The 13,155-nt window shown below is 40.0% G+C and overlaps 1 protein-coding gene across 1 annotated transcript in view; it reads right to left on the bottom strand.

Annotated features, from left to right (window-relative positions):
* The window catches only part of LOC137971223 (sushi, von Willebrand factor type A, EGF and pentraxin domain-containing protein 1-like), a 45,214-nt gene that overhangs the window by 8,908 nt on the left and 23,151 nt on the right, over positions 1–13,155 (bottom strand). Inside the window, exons 14-30 of the mRNA XM_068818000.1 lie at positions 12,639–12,808; positions 11,390–11,903; positions 9,833–10,178; positions 9,342–9,622; positions 8,124–8,360; positions 7,371–7,564; positions 6,806–6,934; positions 6,574–6,712; positions 5,095–5,124; positions 4,365–4,490; positions 3,843–4,013; positions 3,565–3,681; positions 2,901–3,017; positions 2,622–2,744; positions 1,975–2,151; positions 1,453–1,626; positions 117–296 (exon numbers count right to left, since the gene is read on the bottom strand). Of these exons, the coding sequence (XP_068674101.1) occupies positions 117–296; positions 1,453–1,626; positions 1,975–2,151; positions 2,622–2,744; positions 2,901–3,017; positions 3,565–3,681; positions 3,843–4,013; positions 4,365–4,490; positions 5,095–5,124; positions 6,574–6,712; positions 6,806–6,934; positions 7,371–7,564; positions 8,124–8,360; positions 9,342–9,622; positions 9,833–10,178; positions 11,390–11,903; positions 12,639–12,808 (3,225 nt within the window). The remainder of the gene's footprint in view (positions 1–116; positions 297–1,452; positions 1,627–1,974; positions 2,152–2,621; positions 2,745–2,900; positions 3,018–3,564; positions 3,682–3,842; positions 4,014–4,364; positions 4,491–5,094; positions 5,125–6,573; positions 6,713–6,805; positions 6,935–7,370; positions 7,565–8,123; positions 8,361–9,341; positions 9,623–9,832; positions 10,179–11,389; positions 11,904–12,638; positions 12,809–13,155) is intronic.

The raw sequence follows: 13,155 nt of genomic DNA, 5'->3' as shown, positions 1-13,155 counted from the left end.
CACAAACTAGGTGTTAGCAGACCCCAACTTGGAGTTAGAAAACATAAAACAATGGGAAGTATTTCTTTAGTGAATAAGCCGATAGTATATATTTCTCAAAAGATACATATTCTTACGTTTGCAAATTGGATCAGCCCCAGACCACTGTTTGTTTGGCAGACAAGTTCTGAAGGAAGAACTGTCAGGATTCACGTTGTATCCCTCGTCACACGACACACGGACAGTGCTGTCGATCTCTCGGCGATAACCCTCTATATTTCCATGCGCAGGAGGAGATAGTTGTGGACAATCAGCACCTAACATTGAAAATTTAATTGTGGTAAGTTTTCGGTTTAGAACCGCAATTTGTATGGTTTACACAAGTTAAAAAGGAAGCAGGAAGGTTAACAGGGTAGGTATACCGTATTTCGGGTTCAAAATATGAATAGGACATTTTCAAGGTGACAGATGACGCCATTTGACCAGAATCCTTCAGGTTTTGCTTGTGTCATTCTAATTTGAGCTATTGTTATTTTGCCCCACTGGGAATACAAACTTAAAGTGCTACTGTGACGAAATTTGAATCTTCCCTATCGAAGCCATTTTGGCACATAAACACGTAGTCTGTACGAGAAGAAGAATGCTGTTTACCATTTTCAAATATCTCTTTTTGTTCTGGAGATATTCAAGTTTTATTAATATCCAAATTAGCCAAGTGATGACGTCATAAACCCTACCAAATTTTGATCAAGTATGATGGAGAAAGATATCTCAGCTAATTTGTATCAGAAATACTTGGTTCTTTGCACTAAGATTCTAGTAGATGTGTTCCACAATATGAGCATACCATTTTTGTTACCATGGCAACATACTGGGTTCCAGACCTCCCTGATATTAAAAGCTTTGCAGACCACCTTTGGCGTTCTGTTTTGATATTTGCAAATGATGCCTCATCTGCATGATCCTGTCAGCATATAAAGATGTTAGGTCGAGTTTGTGGCCTTAGTAAATGTATTTCTAGCCTGAGATCACCAAAATATTGAAATCAGGTTGGAGGGGACTGGAAAAGAGTGAGTTGCCATGGGAACCAATTTCTTTACAGTCGTAGGTGTGTTGCCTTCAGAACTATCAGCTCACCAAGTTTCAATGGTCTCTGTTGCAAATTGACCGAGATAGCTCTATTTATATTCTTGATGTTCTATTGGGTTGGGTGAATGACGTCATCTGCCTTCTCATTTGCATATTTAACACATTTTTCAAACTTAAATATCTCTGGAACCAATGCAGATATTTCCAAACGGTAAACAGCGTTTTTAATGTTTCATGGTACTCTATGTGATAAACCAAAAAACTCAAGGGATAAAAATTTGATCACAGTAGCACTTTAAATAAGAAAAGAAAAAGAAACAGAATTCTGGTAATTGCAGTCAAATGAAGTCATCGTGAAAGTTGCCTATTACAGAGATAACTCACGAACGCATCTAGGCTGCTTGCTGGACCAGACTCCAGTTTCTTGACAAATCCGCTGTGTTGAACCGACGAGATCATAGCCACTATTGCAAGAGAAACTGACACTAGTTCCATAACTTGTGCCAGTCCCTGTACGAGTTCCATACTTGACTGTTCCCACTTCAACACAACGACCGGCTGTAAAATTAAATTTGAATAATAGTCTTAATAAACAAATGCCGTGCTAGGGGATAGCTTATCTTCCTCAATTACCATTTTATCGTACTTCAAATTGCGTCATTGTTTCGATTTCTAATCCCAATGATGAATGAGCTAATCGATTGGTGTAATGGTTGATGTGTTTATTCGCGGGTTAGGTCCTTCGCTAGGTTGTTCGACGCTCATTCGGTCGCTTATTAGTTAATTCCTCGTTTTATTGGAATGGTCTGAAATTCCCAGTTAGGGTTTTAAACAGTCGGTTAGAATCTTCTGCTTGCTCATTTTTTCTCCCTTAACAGGCTTTGATATTGCTCGATGCTAACTTACCATTACATGTAGGTTGAACACCAGACCACTGACCGTCAGCTGCGCAGAGGCGCTTTTGAGATCCCACTAGCTGATAACCTGCATTGCAGATGAAAGATGCTATATTTCCCAGAATGGCGTCGCCAACCATGGTAATGACGCCACTCGCTGGAGCATTTATTGGAGGACATCTCTTTTCTGAAATAGTATTATAAAGTGATCTTTTCATGACACCACTGATGCTTTCAATGAGCAACTATGTTAAATTGAGTGGATGCTATTGTGATGTTTTGGTAACTTGATTGATTGAGGATATACTTTCATTAAAATCTATGAAATTCAGTCTTTGTTCTGAGCCGACCTTAGAGCTAGTTTTGAAACATTTTAACCTGTGGGGTTCCATCCAGGCTGCAGGGTCCTTGAAGGAAATGTGCCAAACGTTAGTATTCGTAGTCTGATTTTGTGACACTTTAACGCTTTCGCATTATAAAAAATTTGGTCACAATCATAGAACACGGACCAATTTATGGCAGAAAGATTCTAATAAAATGCCTCGTTCTTTGAAAGCTGATAAACAACAGTCAAGCAATCAATGTTTGTTGCTTGCTTATTTTCTCCCCAGTTTTGTCGTTTGCATTGCGATGGGAGCATGCACAAGTTCTCATTACCATTACAATTCTTGCCATCAGCAGCTATTGTGTATCCTCCACGGCAATAACAGGCATGGCTTAAGAAACGGTTCACACAAAGATGTTGGCATCCACCATTGTTTGAAGCGCACTCGTCTTTATCTGCAAAGGAGACAGTTGCAGCGAATTCTTACAAGTGCCTGCTTGAGATTCATTAAACAGTAATGTAGTTGCAGAAAGTTACTGCTTCACATGCTTTAATGAGCTCAGCAGTTTAATGATGAAAAGCTGTCGTTAACGAAAGACTTCATGAATTACCTCGACAGAACCTTCCACCATGGGCGAGTTCCATACCCGACGGACACGAGCAGCGGAATGTTCCCGCGGAGTTATGACAAATGTGACTACACAAACCAAGTGAACACTCGTTGACGTCTACAAAATTGTAAAATTTAAAATTAAATTTGTTAGATGGTAGGTTGACTACAAATGATTGTTAATCGTTTCGGTACTACTGGCAGGCTACAAAGCAGAAACGTACACAGATTGAGGCAATCAGATCTTAATTAATTTAGAAAGCATGGTGAAGTTGAATCCAGGATCATAGAGAACAAGTCAATTTGGTGGTCAAAGCGGGAATTCACGCGGTAGCCTCGCAGCTCCTACAAGGTCTCACCTGATTGGAGACCACCCTTGAGGTTTAACAAAAGAACAAATAACAGAAACAATGGCCCTTTTGTTTTAGGCCTAGGCTCCATTGTTTCTGTTATTTGTTCTTTTGTTAAACCTCAAGGGTAGTCTCCAATCAGGTGAGACCTTGTAAGAGCTGCGAGGTGACCCAATTCACGGAGCATCCGCATAAAAATCACTTCAGTTTCTAAAGATTTGCCTCAGTCGAAGCAGGCAAAATCTTGCGAGAACAGTGAACTCTTTGAAAGATGAGGTAACAACAAAATAATGCATGAAAGTCAGTTTGAATTACCATCGCATGTCTTTCTATCGTTGTTCAATGTGTAACCGGGATTGCAAGAGCAAATGAAACTGCCAATAGTGTTTGCACATCCTTGAGCACAGTGACCACTGGTGCATTCATCAATGTCTGTAGGAGCAAGTATATCATTTCAGAGCTTTCGTATTACGCACGCACAAACCCATTTTTTTACTTAGTAAAATTCAACATATTTCTTAGACAGGATTTAATTCAACGTTGCTAAGGGCTTCTTCTTTCTATGCCTTAACTGAAATTGTCAATACGCATACCTTTGCACTCGGCTTTAGTTCCACTCCACAAACCGTGGTAGCAGGTCCTGGACGCGGAACCCTGAAGAGAGAATCCTGCCTTACAAGAAAAGGCTATAGTACTGCCATGGTTATAGCTGCTTGACGACTTGTAACCATGCAAAGGCGTCCCTGGATCACTGCACGCCTTTGCTTAAAAGAAAGAAAACGAAAATAATGCACCTTTTATTAACCCTAACCCTAACCCTTTGGTCTCGTTCAAGGTTAAATATTGTTTTGAATTTTACGTTTGAAAGCGAAGCCAAAAGGGCCAATTTGCAAGGAAAGAAAAGAATACTAAAATGGCGGCCATTTTGGAATAAGGTGCATTGAATTGAAAAAATAGATTTAATAAGTATTTTGTCACCTACAGGACAGAACCAAACATGCAATTTCATTTAAGCATGACTTTTATACTTAATAGAATTAAAAAATATTCTCAGAACCTAGTGGATAATTCACGAGGTAAGAACTTTCGAGAGTTGAAAATCACATAATATCCACCTTGTTCACAGGTGGATCCTTCGTATTGTGGAGAACACTTGCATCGAAAACCATAGTGAAGGTCATAGCACCTGCCACCATTCTTGCAGGGATTATTACTGCTACATTCATTTATTTCTGCTATTCCTGGAAAGGAAGTAACAATCATTTGTTTTTAAAAGACATCTTTCTACTATCGTAAGTTGAGTAGGGTGAAAAACGGGGACAATGATTGGAGTTTTTTTAATTTTAAGAAAATTCTAGAAAAGAAAAGTAATTTACAGGTAGCGTATGTGTGAGATAGGTGACACGTGTCTAAGTGAGCGTGGCTTGAGCAAGACGGTGTGTTGTTAGGATGAAGGTTGACCTAATGCTTGTAGCCGCTGTTTGGTGTTGGCATCAGGTTATTTCTCGAGGAGATTATTTTTAATGTCTTGTGAGTGTGAAACTTATTGCTTTGCCAATATATCGGCACAGCCTTTAGTTAAACCCCTCTTCGATTGCAAAATTTGAATGAGAAAATAATGCTAATAATACCCTGATGAGAACTATAGACCGGAAGATGGCTACAGTGTGCGTCCACGTCATGACTAAAAAGAAAGACTAAACCAAACGAGCGTATACGTAGTAGCTCACCGGACAACCTCGATATAGTTTGGGCGATACAAATGAATATACTTACGTGAAAACATTAATAATGAAGTAAAAGTCCCCTAAGCCTTATTTTCCCCTTAAATAAAAAGAAACCAACCTGATATGTATGGTGGTTGAGGTATTGGATCTGAAAATTAACGAAGTTAATATATACATTAACCTAAAGAATAGAAAAGTACGAATTCGGGGGATATAATTGTGATGGAAATATTTCGCATGTTATCGTCTGTTTTAGTAGACTAAATGTCTTGTCCGGCAAATGTTTTTAACATAACTATTTTTCACATAAGTCACAGTGTTATGCCTGAAATGTTCATTCTTTCTGAATAGACGTCGGTGTAAAGTCGAAAAACATTTAAGAGTTCCTGGTAGTATACTGCGAAGTGGGGGTTCTACGCGCACAAATGGCTCAGTCGGTTGAGCACCGGGCTGCCATGCGGGAGTACCAACACTCAGGTTCTTTAAATAACTGAGGAGAAAGTGCTGCCTTTGTAATTACATCCGCTAATGGTTAGACTTTCAAATCTTCTGGGATAAGGACTATAAACCGTAGGCCCCGTCTAACAAATATCTTCCATGGTCATTAGTTCCCTGTGGGACGTTAAAGAACCCACACACTATTCGAGAAGAGTAGGGGATGAAGTTTCTGGTGTTGTAGCTGTCCTCTGTGAGTATATGGGTGGGTGGGTATAGCAGGTCCACATCAGCTGAATAGCTGCCAAAACTTCAACCTGCTCAAAAAAATAAATAACAAACAAACAAACGACCGGCGAATCATGCGGATCGTGCGGTTTGGACTTCATCAGTGGTAAGGAACATAGAGAGATTATAACGGTAAAGAATGATGCACAACATGCCGTATTTACTCAATTAAACGCCGCCCCCGATTAAACGCCGCAGATGGAAGGAAAAGTACCAATAAACGCCGCCCTCGAATAAACACCGCACTCACTCAAACGTATGTGGCGTTCATTCGAGTATTGTAAGGAGAAAACAAGTACACATCACAACTCAGTAATCTAAACCAGCCTTGGAAATTTATTTCCCCATATGATAATATTCTTATTAGTTCGAAGTGGCCATACTTTGCAGCTCTTTCAGAATTTTCGTGTACCTTCGCATTTTGCATATTGTGTTTAATATCAACACGAGCAATTTTGAATTTACTGGGAAAATGTGTCGAAAAATGTGATGTACTAGGGGAGGCGATGATAAACATGATGGCTTTGTGAAAATAAAATATAGAAAAATATAAATATGTATATAAATATATAGAAATGTAAAGGCCGAGACTTTTAACCGTATCACAACGCCGACCTATCTCTGGAACTCTGGAACATGTTTCTGTTTTCATAATTTTTACAAATGAGCTACCTTAATTGTTGTCAGTGGTTTAAGAAATTGTATTTTGAAACAAACACCGCCCTTGAATAAACGCCGCATCGGACACACTCAAAATTTAATAAACACCGTGGAGTTTAATCTAGTAAATACAGTATCCTGTTGTAAAGCTGGCTGTTGTTCCACGTAAGAGGTGGAGTGCATAAATGTGCTTTCTGTTCCAGCCATACATTACCTGCTAGGCATCCAAACACCTCAACCCTCATGGTTATCTTTCCGTTCCATGTCTGAGGTCTAAATCGGATCATTTTTGCCGTTAATGATTGCAATTCTCTCTTTACAACTGTATCACTATCTGCGTTTCCTGATAGGATCTGTATGATTAAGAAAAGTTCATTCGTATTCAGAACCACGAATTTTCATCAGAGTTTTGGCATTATTAGTTATCAATTGACATACGGACTTACCGCACCATAGTACTGCCACACATTCCCGTCCACACTATATTGTAGCTTATATGACGAGACCCATTCTGATAAACCATCTCCTCCCTGAGTGGCCACGCCTGTTATCTTGTACATGACACCCAAGTTGATCTAAAAAGACGGATAAATGTCAGCATTCATGATATATCGAGTAGTTAGATCCAAAATACCCATGAATTTTTTTACCTGATGGAATGGAATGGGTTTTTCCTATCTAGAACACTAGTTAAACACAATATGTAGCCGGATTGAGCTAGTGGAGCACGTATCTGTCATCACCGTAGTTGAGAAATTGGTGAAGCATAATCAAATTTATATTAGCCCACCTTTCGATTGTAAACATAATGAATGTGGGTCTCTATTTCCTTATTTTTGAGGAGTTCTACAGCAGTGAACATACTTTTCTATATCCACATCAGTCCATATATGGGGCCCTTAACTTCATCCTCAGAAACGTTATAAATTTGATGAAAACAAAACAAAATAAAATGTCACCCACCATTTCAGTCTGTTGAACGAATGGCTATGCAAATTAACTTATACTTACCTGTAAATACTGCTCCTGGTCAGATAGCTGTGGGCTCCATCCTCCCCTGCTCTCCACCACTCCTTGAATACCGCTGGCTTGAGGTGCATAGAGACGTGCTACACTTGGTTGACTGATTGAACTCAACGATGATGATGCTGTCATGGCGGAATCAGGGATGACTTTACTTTGCACACCGAGAGCTTCAGTGCAGCCTGAATAAAAAAGGATCCGCTTTGAAAAGTAAAGGATGATATGCACGATAAATACAAATGCTTTTGCGTCAGAGATTTGCTGTCACATATTCTTCACAAAACAGTCAATCCCGAAAGAGTATCAGTTTATTCTTTTCAGAATTGAAGTATTTCTGATAAATATAACTATTTTAATTTAAGTCTTAAAGGAATTCCCAGTTATTCGATTATTCGATTTTTCATCGCTGTTCGAGATCATAAGCCATAGGTAAAGTCTGCTAGGAGCCTAGAAGGCCCATCAGGCCGGCGCTTATCTACTCCCCCCTGAATGGGATGCCAGTCCATCGCAGGGACAGATCATAAGCCATTGAGTTAGTTAAAAAACGACATATTGCTTTAAGTGCTCTCAATATCTGAGAGATATAAAGATCTTGTTGTTTCCTTTCTTCCAAATTATACTTTTTATTTACTTCCATTATCGCCGTAAAACAATTAATTTTATCAATGTCATTAGTAACAGCATTTTGAAATATTAAAAAAGAAAGTCCCATGGACAAATGTAACGGGTACAGAAACATACTCATCTGATAGAAGTCGTATCCTTTTGCTTGTGTAAGTACACCACCTTCAGAGTCCTCGTTACTGAGGTAACACGTGCCGTTTGTCCTGTCATAATCTAATGACCTGCACGGAAACGAGACTTCCTGCTCACATGCAAATGCACACTGTTCAGCGGTCTTTCCCGTCAACACTTTGCCATTGTTGTTCGAGAGGCGCATGTCACGTTTCCATGAAAACCGCCTTAAGGGACTAGTGACTAAGAATATTGGGAAAAAGACAGCATCATGGTCATAATCTTGAGGGTGTGGGCAGAGGTGGAAAAGGCAGGCTTAAGTTTTGACTTGTTTAATAAGTGGCTTTATTATATGGCTCTGTCTCACGAGGACTGGGAAGTACAAAATTCACGAATTTGATTGGCTAAAATCGATATTGACCGCGGTCTAGATTTTCCCATCTAGACCGGCATCTAGACCGGTAATGTTTTGCGGTGAAAAGATGCAAACTAAAATGCAAAAATATTGAGTATTTTCTTCTACCAATATTTATTTATGGAAGTGCCAAACAGCATGATGACAAAACTGAGAGAGGATGACGAGCAAACTTTGACAGAATTAAGTTCAGCTCATCGTCACTCATCGCCGTGCGCAAGCAAAATGTCAGTTAGTACAAATCAGTTACATTAAACGAATTAAATTGTTCTTGTTTGGCCATATAATAAACATCTTATTAACCGAGCTACAATTGTAGGTCGGTCTGTATGGGAGAATCTTGACCTCGGTCGCTGGTACAGACCTCACTGCGTTCGGTCTGTACTGGCGACCTCGGTCAAGATTCTCTCATACAGACCTCCCGCTCGGTTAATAAGAACTAATTAAAGGCGACAGTAGGTAAGCGTCCCAAAATTGTAATGCACCACAGAACAACCTTGAACTTGGCTGGATTGCGTATCAAAGACATATTCTTTGTGTGCAAGTTTAAGGAATCTTGTGTTCCTGGACAAACTGCCTTTTTTTGTCAATTACCATGTTATTCTGAAGCCTTGTTAATGTAAAGAAAAAAACCTAAAAGTGCATGACAATCACCCAAACCGGAAGTTTAAAGAATATAATAGTTTTTTAAAATTACTTTTAACAGAGCTCGGCTTTTGCATAAAAACATATTTTAGGGGTCTCATGAAAGTACCAAGGATAACACGTGCTTCTAAATTGTTGAGCCATAGCATTTTTTCTCAACTCACAGTTGCATGCATGTGACGTCTTGGTTAACACGTAGACTCCTTGAAGCCCTGTGCGAAAGTCGGCCCAGGCCTTCACATTCCCAGGTTCCGTAAAGCAGCTGCGCACCAGATTGTAAATATCCTGAGGGGAAAGAACTTTATCCCAAACATTCAATTGACTCAGGTCTCCACTAAACGCTTCTTCAGGACTGAATGAGCCACCAAGGGAATCCTGCTCCTGTCCTAAAACCATAACACCACCACCATGTATAACCGCTCCAGACAGAAATGCCTCAGTGTACCTAACCAAACAATCATCACTTTAGAACCTTTGACATCTTTTATCGTAAAAGATAAATGTCGACATTCCCAAAAGCAATTTTGCCACATGTATACTTTCTAAGGTAGGGTATGACTTTGACGCTTTAAAAAGAAATTACTGAATGGCTTCAAAATTTATACTAACGATCGAATCGTTTCGTAAATGCGATAGAACGAGACAAAATACAAACCTCTTAACTTCCTGTCCGTCTTTGTAAAAAATCCATTTTCCACCGTTGCTGTCCCAGGTGACGGCTACGTGATGCCACTTGCCGTCATTGGCTGATGTACCAATGAAAAGTTTCTTGTTATTTATGTGTAACTCGAAGGCACCATAATCTTGGATGACGAGTGCATTATCTTGAAGTTTGCCTCCCACCATGTTCGCGTAGGAAAGAGGCGTCCCTGGGTTTTCCTTGTCATCAGTTCGAAGCCAGAAGGCGATTGTAAAAGCGTGCATATCTGGGATGTTTTGAACACTTGACGAGGATGTTGCCACGCGAAGAGGAAAAGACAAATCAAAGTTCTGACACCATTCTGAGAAATCAACAAATTTCAATTTTACAGATATTGTACATGGCCTCTACTTTTTTCTAAATACGTTTATCTGTGAGGTTTCATCTGCTTTGTTAATTGACAACGAGATTCCCTGCTAGCAGAAGTCTCTTTACTTTTGCGTTTGCTGGGCTGACGATTACGGGAAAAGAGACCTCTGCCATAATCGAAATTCACTGTTTTGAGCATGCGCGCAGGCTTCTTAGCGACCGAATCCTCACGTGATTCTTCATGTTGTGTGAGCTCACTTGACAACAACAGAATTGCTTTAAGGGAATGCGCCGGACACAGAAGACTCAAGTCACAGTCAGCAAACGTATTATGGGACAAGCGGTTTGAAGAGTGCCGTCACTGTGGACGGTGGTTGGATCAAAGAGAGTTTCGACCAATGGCAGAGGTTTCTCCTCCCGTACTGGTCAGCCCAGCGAACGCAAGTAGAAAAGATATCTTTGCTGGCAGGGAAACAATGAGGGTAACCATGCACAGTTTGTAAATTTCCGCACGATGTAGAAAAATCCCAAAAACAAGGTGAGAAAACAGAGCTCAAATTTTGTCACCACCTGATATGTAAATTTCTCTTTGTTTAAGACTTGACCGAAGCAATTCAGTGCTCTTTTAAGTGACCGAGACATACGACTTTACGTAAAAGGACCCACATTTGTTATGACCACCTTATTTATACAATAATTGCTGCATGGTGATTTTTACAGGAAGTTATAAAAAAGTCTTGAAAACAGGAAACACTTGACCCATTAGCTTTTTTGTAGACGTTACTGTAGCCACTTGATATTAGGGAGCTTAAGCAAGAACGACGCGACGACGGCTACGAGAACGCCACAAATCAATAGATCTCATGAGCACAAACAAAAGCTCTGCACGCCCTGCACGTGCGTTTTACATTTGTATACATCTCTATGGCGTTCTCTCCCTAACAACGACAAGCATTGACCAAATTTGAGGCTTTGTGGTCAATGTGAGTACCTCAGGATAAATTTCCAATTTTCTCTCTAACTATCCGCGCCGATTTTCCCAATTTTATTGTTGGAATGTTAGCACACACTTTCAACGCCGGGCGACTTAGAGTAATCGCAAAATCATGACAATAACAGGAAATAGTATTTTTTAGTCAACGTTCTCGTATTTGACGTCCTCGTCCTTGCCTAAGCTCCCTATTATGATCCAAAACGACTTACTTTTGGTACAGTTAGCTTTGAAATATGTTGGCTTGCAGATACACTCATACCCATTGATCATATCTACACACTGGCCTCCATTTTTGCACGGATCCGACAAACATTCGTTGATGTTAATCTCACATTGCGATCCTGTAAAACCTGCCCGACAGTTGCATGTGTACCTGTTTTCACCGTCTGTGCATGTTCCGTTGTTCATACAGGGGTTAACAGTACATTCGTCAGTGTTTATTTCGCATTGTACTCCCTCATATCCAGGCCTACATGAACACTGATAACTCTCGGTCAGACTCCTACATTCTGCGTGATTTCGACAAGGTGATGACGCACAGTGATCGATTTTCATTTCGCAGAACTTGCCGCCATAACCAGATAGGCATTCACAAGCGAAGTCTGGTGGTTGAACAAGGCATTTTGCGCCATTCTGACAGACATTTGGTCCACAAACTTGCGAGGGAACATCGCATTGTCTACCAGTGAACCCTTTTTCGCAGACACACTCGTAACCGTTTACCTATTATTGAATAAATAAATGAATGAATCAATAAATCCATCGCAATTATAATTAACATTATAACCCAAACTAATACAAGGCAGTGATCAGATCAGTGATTTGCTTTAACCTTCCATCTAACTCCATAAGGAACCTATATTGGCGAGTTAAATCATTTATCGTCATCCAGAGTAGAATATGCCACAATTTTGTGTGAAAGGTATTAAGTTTAAAACACTTAACAATCAAATTGTACCAGGTCTTTGATATTCACTCCTGTACATGTTCATTCCATGTTTGTATATCAAGTAGTCCGAAACTCAACCAGCTCTTTATCAAAACAAATGTATAGCACCCCGCCTGCATAGCCTTTCTTTAACTCGATGAGAAAGAAGGACTCTGCAGAAATCGTGTAAACTATTTGTTGAGTATGCGCAGGCCGTTGCTTGGAGACAGTTTCAAAGTCAGGCCAAGTCTCGATCGCACTCCTATACGCATGTATTAATTGTTGTAGTGAAGGCTTGATTTTGACCTTCGCCTTGTCAAAAATATCATGTACGCGCTGCCTAAACCGGTTTGACGAGAGTGATTAGCCCAGAAACTTGGGCTGCGGTGACCAGACAAACTTGACACTATTTCTGCAGAGCCCTTCTTGCTCGCCCTCTGGTGAAATATAGATAGGCTCTGCTCGCAGGGTGAAGGTATAGAAGCGTAACTGTAGTGAAAGGTCTGAACAAATATTTATTGTATTTTTACCTTGTCAACGCACGTGGCTCCCTGATAACAAGGATCAGACAAACATTCGTCGTTTTCGATTTCACAGAACTTTCCTGAATATCCAGAAGGGCAATCACAGATTACGTCATCTTTCAGATCAGTGCAGGTACCTCCATTGTTACATGGTTTTGACGCACAATCATCAATCACTAAAACAATGCCGAATGCGAGCCAATTAAAATAGGTAAAATAAAATGCATTCTGTGCATGATGGTTTTCACTAGAGACCGAGGCATCAGCACAAGCGACATTCATAGCTACATGAACTTGCTGTTTATCACGGTCTTTTATAAGTAATGATTATAGTTCTAACAAAAAAGCTTCTGACTTTGAGTACGTTTTTTGTTCTTATGCTTGCGTCACTACTGAGGAAAACTTAGCGGGAAATACCATGCATGACTTTGCAAAAGATATAGATTTTCAAAGAAGAACTTACAAGGGCAAATAAGCGCGTGCATGTGACATCACGGCAACCATCTTAGAGTCCCTAAACAAT

The sequence above is a fragment of the Montipora foliosa genome, chromosome 9 (genome assembly GCF_036669935.1).
Source record: "Montipora foliosa isolate CH-2021 chromosome 9, ASM3666993v2, whole genome shotgun sequence".
Lineage (NCBI taxonomy): Eukaryota > Metazoa > Cnidaria > Anthozoa > Scleractinia > Acroporidae > Montipora > Montipora foliosa.
This window is presented reverse-complemented; position numbering and strand designations above follow the sequence as displayed.